Here is an 8,261-nt window from a genome sequence, read left to right on the forward strand (position 1 = left end):
GATTAATTTAAAATGCCTAAAATATATAGGACACCACCATGGAGCCGGGACCCTTCGACAACAGAGAAGTACTTTATCTACAGCATAAGCATAGGTCCCAGTATATATGGGATGCACCGGTATCCTCTAGTAGAGTGGTCCGTACCCATTCGGGGGAGTCAGCATGGGATATTCTAGAGGCTATTCCCCCACATCCCCGTGTCATAGATATACTACGTCAGGGCGGTATCTACCGGTGCATCGAGGTTGGTCGGCTTGTGCACAATAGGGCTCTAGTGACGGCCATGATTGAGCGCTGGCGACCGGAGACCCATACATTTCATCTCCGCACTGGCGAGGCTACCATCACCCTGCAGGATGTCGAGGTGATTTATGGTCTACAGATTGATGGACAGGCATTGTATAGAGTGGAGCCTCCGGAGATGCTGCCGTATCGCCAGAAGTTGGCTAGGCTCACTGGTTTCGAGCCTCTGCAGAGGGATATGGGTGGACGGAGTCGGTTGTTGCGGTCCTCCCTCCATGCTAACTTGCGCCTCATAGATCTGCAGGGTCTGATTGACGAGGCGTCGCATCAGGCTGATGTTGACCAACCTGCTCGCTTATATCTTCTCATCATATTCGGGGGCATCACGCTCCCGAACACTTCGGGTGCGGATATGAGCATTAGGTATCTACTTTTTATTGAGGACCTAGACCAGCTGGGATGTTATAGTTGGGGCGCAGCTGTCATGGCTTACATGTACAGAGGATTTGATCGAGCCTCTATGGGCGAGAGGCTTGAGGTCGCTGCATTTAGCCCTCTTCTTCAGGTAATATATTTAAGTGTGTGTAGCTAAAACACTAAATATATTTTTTCGAAACGACGACTGATAAATAATTTTTTTGATGACTATGACAGATATGAGTGTGGATTAGATTGCTCCTGTGCCTGCCCCCCTCTATACTCGCTTCTAGCCGCCGGTCCTCCGCATCGCCTATATGCATTGACAGGACGACAGGACCCTGAGCCTTCCGCAGACGTGGCCACAGGTACTCTTTCGGCATTTTCTATGATATGTGTGTGTTAATTGATCCGGATTCTATTTTATCCTATACCGTCCCTTTTGTTGCTGAACATATTAAGAATTCGGAAATTTAGGATAAAAGTAGCCATATACGCAGGTAAAAAGAAAAAAAAAAGAGACGAATACTAGGGATTGCGAAGGTTAGAACTAAAATTAAGAGAAAAGACGTGTTACGCGGGCGTTTTGAAAACTGCTAAGACCCCAACTCATCCCATATTATGTGATATAAGTAGTGCGAGGGAGTGGAGGCGAAAATACTAACGCTAAGATACTGAAATGCATTAAGGTTTCGAGGTTAAGCGTGCTAGAGTAAGAGCAATGTCAAGATGGGTGACCCCCTGGGAAATATGCTGAAAATTTCATAAATGTGGGAATAAGAGACGAGTGCGAAATTAGGCAGCCTAGAGTAAATTGGAGTGTGTAAAGTGGTTAGAAACCCTATAGAAGTCGAGTAGGCCGAGATGGACTAGACTAGCGGAATGGGAGGAAGCACGACAGAGCTTCAGGACTAAAGAAGGATTGATTGGCGTTTGAAGGGGGTTGTGAGTGAGATGGTGATAAGTATACATAAGCATGTAATGTATAAATTGTGAATGTTAAGTCCCAGAAATGAAGTTGTGACATATAGAAAATACTAGTCGGATGGGATCCAAGAGGTGTAGGGAAGGACATAAGTACATATGTCACTGGTTAAGACCGATATGGAATTCGCACTAGGTAGGGTTATCAAACCCTGATATGGTGATATACGGGAACATATCTGGCAAGGGAATAGACGCGAAAACTCTGCAAAGAAGGAATTACAATTGTAAGAGACCGTGGAAGACGACGATTATTAAAAGGGCATAGGCGTGCGTGGACCCCTAAATAAAGGGGGGGGGGGGGGGGGGGAGAGCGTGTTAGACCTAAAATGGATTATGACGATTCAAGGTCCAATAAAGGGGGACTTATTAACGCAGGGCCAGCGTTCGAAGCCAACTCAATTGACCTATGACATAAAGGCAACCCAAGCTCCAAAAATGAATATGTTAAGCAACGTATAAGATAGCTACAGGGAGACCTCCCCGAAACGTTATACTACACTATCAGGCCAGTTTAACATTCGAGGACGAATGTTGTAAAGGGGGGAGGATGTTATATCCCCCGCATTTGGTACAATCGGATAATTCAAGACAATCGCGGGAAGACGACAAGCAAGGCCTTACTTTTATTTTGTTAACATACGAGTTGCTTGTGAAAAATTTAGAAGTGAAAATATTGAGAAAGGTCAAGATCATAGAGGGAATTCGCGGTATGACTCGTGGAAATATGGAGAAAGGCGAAGGGCAAATTTGGAATGTGGAAAAATAATTTTTCATGAAGTGCACAAAAAAATATGGGCTTGGAGGAAAAAGGGCCATTTGGGCCATCTATAGTAAGTGGGCCAAAGCCCATATGAGCACAAAATTTATAAGTCCATAAGATGACTTAATTAGTCATCTTATTCATTATTTCCCTAGAGATTTCAAGAAGCTCCAAGAACAAAGAAGGAGGAGAAAATAAATAGGGGCATTCGGCCACCTCTAACCCCAACAAAAATCTAGGAAAATTTTTGCCAAAATTTATTTTCTCCTAGCCAAACAATTCCTTAAAGGGTCCTCACCAAGTTGGAGTGGTTATTAGAGCAAGAACAACACAAATACTTACAAGTTGGAAGTTGTAGTCAAGTGGAGAAACAAGGAAAGGGGTAAGGTTTAATCCTCTCTTTATGTTTTATGGATGTTTATGCATGTTGTAGTGTACAAAAATGAGTGAAATTTGTGAAGAATAGGGAAGTGGGGGTGGAGGCCGTGAGGTGTAATATATGTGTGTGTGTGTGTAGAAATTAGGTGCCAATTATTTTATCTAGTGGATAGTTATGGTTGTAATGAATGCTATGTTAATAATGGAAGTTGAATGATTTTATTGAGGTTTGAAGCCGTGTGTGTGTGCATGATGTTTGGCCGTGTATATGGTGTGTATAGCCGTGTATATGGGTTGAATTGTGAAGGAATAGTGAGCAAGTTTTATTTAGTATTTTAGTTGTTGTGTTGCGGATTTTATATTGCAAATAAAGATTTGATAAGCTTGGTAAAGTGTTGGTAGTTGGAAGATTGTGTAAATTGAAAATGATGATTCTTGCATGGATGGCATGTAACGCTATTAGTATGGTGTTGTTGGAATATATATATTATGAGGTTGTATTGTTCTCATTGAAGTTGGAAGGTGGGAAGGGAGTAGCAAATTGATCAAATTGTTATAATGTATCTTGAATTGAATATGTGAATCGCTAGTGTGGTTGTTGAGTTTATGTTGATAGTTTGACCGGGTTTGAATTCCCGGATTGTGATTGATTAGAAGTTGGCTAAGTTGAATGTTGAGGATGGTATATTTACAGAGGAAGTGCTGCCGAAATTTCGGTAGCCAAGTGTTACCTTAAGATTTCAACTCTAAATATCCTAATGAAAGTTTTGGTAAATGTGACCAATTTGCAGATTTTGACGGATTTGCAACGTGAATTTGGAATAGCATAAGGATCGGAAAGAGGTATGTAAGGCTTCACCCTTCTTTCTATGGCATGTCTTAGACGTAATAAGTCGGATACGAGCCGCGGGGACAATTCTATTCTCCGGAACCAGCACCTAAAGTTTTCCCTTTTTCGTTCAGTAGAATTGAACTAAAAGTTGCGCGAAATGTCAGAAAACTTCCTAAACATCTAGAACTTGTATAAAGGGGACCCGACTACCCTAAAACCCTCCTAAGTGACGTCATGAAAGGTAATGAACGTAAATTTGGGTACGCCGCCTCATTTGACCCGAGGTGGGCCCATGGTTCCCGGTTTTTTTTCCTTATTGTTCCATTTAACCTATTTTGAAGTAGAATCCAAAGGAAACTTTTGATCCTTATACCGCTTATCAAACGACAAGTAATGTAGCTATTCTAATGAGAATATTTCTATGACGATAATGATAACGATGAAGTAAGGAAGAGAATATGCCTATGACAAGTATGACGAGAATGATTGTATGTCTAAAAGTCTTAAGTGAAGGATTCAATATGAATACGAGAATAATGGACTAGTTCTTGAGTCTAACCCTATTCCTTTGTCGTGACTCTATTTTCTAAAGACTCTAAAGTACATGAAGTAATGTTTTATGAGTTTTACGATCTTGTCCCATGTTTTCTTTTAATGCTCTTCTTCATTGATAGTCTTGCCTCACAACATTAGTTCCTTCAAGGTGAGACATAACGATCATGGTTATTCCATAATGTAATCGGAGGCTACCGACCTTACGTCACTCCGACGTGGATATGGTTTTCTTGGGCTCTCGAGCGTGTTGTATGCATGATACACGTATATGTATATGATAAAAAAGCCAGGGCGCTATAGACGCTGATATATGTACATGATACACGTATATGTATATGATAAAAGAGCCAGGGCGCTATAGACGCTGATATATGTACATGATACACGTATATGTATATAATAAAAGAGCCAGGGCGCTATAGACGCTGATATATGTACATGATGTATGCATATGTATACGGGGAAGATGAGAATGGGGGCAGAGCGTTATATACGCATATCCACCTGATCAGTTGGCATTATTTGACATGATATCGTCCCGGACGCGGGATGTGTATATTTATGGTTAAATGGATCGGCTGCCGACGCCTCGGCAATATGACATGTTCTACTTTTATATATATATGATCAAGAAAAGATTTTCAAAGGAAAGCTAAGCATACATGACATCTGCCCAAGGGCACCTATACGTACAGGTTATGTTTCTACCTCAGGACATGTGCTATTATTCTTCTATGTCGTTATCCTTGCTTTATATTTTCCGTATGTTATTATTCATGCCTTACATACTCGGTACACTATTCGTACTGACGTCCCTTCTCGTGGACGCTGCGTTTCATGCCGCGCAGGTCAGCAGACAGGCGGATTCGGTTTCTAGAAGCCCTACCAGCAGTACCTGACAGTGCTCCAGTTGTTCCGGAGCCCCAGTTCCTTGGTACTATTTTGTGTATATATTCGGGCTCGGCAGTACTCGGCCCTTTCTATGTATATGTGTACTATGTCTAGAGGCTCGTAGACAGATATGTACAGTAGATGTGTTGTATTGTGGTATGTTCGCGTCGCCGTATGACGTGATAACAAAGTTTACTAGTCTATGTTTACGATGATGCTACTAATGTTAATATTCAGTAATGTTTAAAAAAAAAAAAATATATATATATATATATATATATACATGGCACAGTTCCTACGGTCTGCTGAGATGTAAAGGTAAAATGATAGATAAGGGGTGCTCGGTACAAGTATCGGGTACTCATCACGGCCCTAGTTGGGTCGTGACAGAAGTGGTATCAGAGCAGTTCGGTCCTAGGGGTTTGTCTACGAGCCGGGTCCAGTAGACTCTTGTTTATGGGTGTGTAGCGCGCCACACTTATAAACAGGAGGCTACAGGGCATTTAGGAAATATGACCTTCTTTGTACTCAAGATCGTGCGATAGAGCTATGCTATCAGGTTACCATATTCTTTTCCTAATCCTGTGTTATGGTTTCAGTAATGCCGCCGAAGAAGAAAGCTAGGGCGGCCCAGAAGGGCGAGACGGTGGCTGGAAGAAGAGTTGAACGGGAACTAGAAGAATGAGAATCTCATAATGAAGCTCCCCCTCAGACTTTTCCTGCTCCCCATGTACCAGCAGAGCAGGAAAGAGTTCCAGCTCCAGCCCCCGCACCTCCAGTTCCACCGCCAGCAGCTCCGGGCCAGCAGATGGCCGAGGCCATCCAGTTATTGACCCAGCTAGTTGCCGCACAGGCTCAGCGGCAAGATGTAGACCTGGGAGACAGGGCGGTAAGTGCAAGAGCCCGTGACTTTATCACCCTAAAACCCCCGGAGTTCTATGGGTCGAAACCAGAGGAAGACCCGTAGAGTTTCATAGATGAGATGCTGAGGACACTGAGGATAATACATGCTTCAGAAACAGAATCAGTGGAATTGGCCTCATACAGGTTGTGGGACGTAGCAGTTTTGTGGTATAGAAGTTGGATATCCTCGAGGGGAGAAAATGCACCTCCTCCGGTCTGGCAGGAGTTCACTGAAGCATTTCTGCGACATTTCTTACCGCCAGAGGTTCGACGGGCTCGAGCTGATATGTTCTTGAACCTTAGACAGGGAAATATGAGCGTTCGTGAATACAGTCTTCGTTTTAACTCATTAGCCAGGTATGCCCCAGCCATGATAGCTGATAGGGGAGATCACGTACACCGGTTTGTGAATGGACTGGAAAATCTGGAGGAACAGTATCAGTCACGGAGAGAGGAGCGTTATCCAAATAGGGGTTCTAGAAAAAGGGGCAGATCTTCTGGGACTAGAAGCGAGTATAGAGGGGGGCAGGCACAGGAGCAATCTAGGTATTCCGGCCAATCAGTGGCCAGTGCACCACCTCGATTTGCGGATAGGAGATTTGACCGCTCTGCCTACTCGGGACCAGATCAGGGTACTAGAGCTTCAGGATCCCAGTATAGAGCTGATTCTAGTAGGATGATGCCACCCCCGCCACGGTGTGCTCGATGTGGTAGGCCACACTCTGGAGAGTGTCACGCAGGTACAGGTGCTTGTTATACTTGTGGGCGGGTTGGCCATTTGATGCGTGACTGCCCATTAAGGAATGAGGGAGACCAAGCCCAGCCCGCCGGGTCCGCGGTTGGTTCATCATCGACCGTACGTCCTCCTGGACAGACTTCCCAAGCTCCAGTGGGCCGCTGCCGAGGTAGAGGAGGGGCGCCTAGTTCCGCCGGTCCTTCGCATCGCCTATATGCATTGACAGGACGACAGGACCCTGAGCCTTCCGCAGACGCGGCCACAGGTACTCTTTCGGCATTTTCTATGATATGTGTGTGTTAATTGATCCGGATTCTATTTTATCCTATACCATCCCTTTTGTTGCTGAACATATTAAGAATTCGGAAATTTAGGACAAAAGTAGCCATATACGCAGGTAAAAAGAAAAAAAAAGAGACGAATACTAGGGATTGCGGAGGTTAGAACTGAAATTAAGAGAAAAGACGTGTTACGCGGGCGTTTTGAAAACTGCTAAGACCCCAACTCATCCCATATTATGTGATATAAGTAGTGCGAGGGAGTGGAGGCGAAAATACTAACGCTAAGATACTGAAATGCATTAAGGTTTCGAGGTTAAGCGCGCTAGAGTAAGAGCAATGTCAAGATGGGTGACCCCCTGGGAAATATGCTGAAAATTTCATAAATGTGGGAATAAGAGACGAGTGCGAAATTAGGCAGCCTAGAGTAAATTGGAGTGTGTAAAGTGGTTAGAAACCCTATAGAAGTCGAGTAGGCCGAGATGGACTAGACTAGCGGAATGGGAGGAAGCACGACAGAGCTTCAGGACTAAAGAAGGATTGATTGGCGTTTGAAGGGGGTTGTGAGTGAGATGGTGATAAGTATACATAAGCATGTAATGTATAAATTGTGAATGTTAAGTCCCAGAAATGAAGTTGTGACATATAGAAAATACTAGTCGGATGGGATCCAAGAGGTGTAGGGAAGGACATAAGTACAGATGTCACTGGTTAAGACCGATATGGAATTCGCACTAGGTAGGGTTATCAAACCCTGATATGGTGATATACGGGAACATATCTGGCAAGGGAATAGACGCGACAAACTCTGCAAAGAAGGAATTACAATTGTAAGAGACCGTGGAAGACGACGATTATTAAAAGGGCATAGGCGTGCGTGGACCCCTAAATAAAGGGGGGGGGGGGAGAGCGTGTTAGACCTAAAATGGATTATGACGATTCAAGGTCCAATAAAGGGGGACTTATTAACGCAGGGCCAGCGTTCGAAGCCAACTCAATTGACCTATGACATAAAGGCAACCCAAGCTCCAAAAATGAATATGTTAAGCAACGTATAAGATAGCTACAGGGAGACCTCCCCGAAACGTTATACTACACTATCAGGCCAGTTTAACATTCGAGGACGAATGTTCTAAAGAGGGGGAGGATGTTATATCCCGCATTTGGTACAATCGGATAATTCAAGACAATCGCGGGAAGACGACAAGCAAGGCCTTACTTTTATTTTGTTAAGCATACGAGTTGCTTGTGAAAAATTTAGAAGTGGAAATAATGAGAAA

At 43.7% G+C, this 8,261-nt stretch overlaps 1 protein-coding gene across 1 annotated transcript; it reads left to right on the forward strand.

Annotated features, from left to right (window-relative positions):
* Positions 1-284: 284 nt before the first annotated feature.
* On the forward strand, positions 285-904 carry LOC132624611 (protein MAIN-LIKE 1-like). The gene is made up of 2 exons (XM_060339365.1): positions 285-809; positions 899-904. Exons 1-2 carry the CDS (start codon positions 285-287, stop codon positions 902-904), a joined length of 531 nt encoding a protein of 176 aa, XP_060195348.1.
* The last annotated feature ends 7,357 nt before the right edge of the window (positions 905-8,261 follow it).

This window comes from Lycium barbarum, chromosome 12 (assembly GCF_019175385.1).
Source record: "Lycium barbarum isolate Lr01 chromosome 12, ASM1917538v2, whole genome shotgun sequence".
Classification (NCBI taxonomy): domain Eukaryota; kingdom Viridiplantae; phylum Streptophyta; class Magnoliopsida; order Solanales; family Solanaceae; genus Lycium; species Lycium barbarum.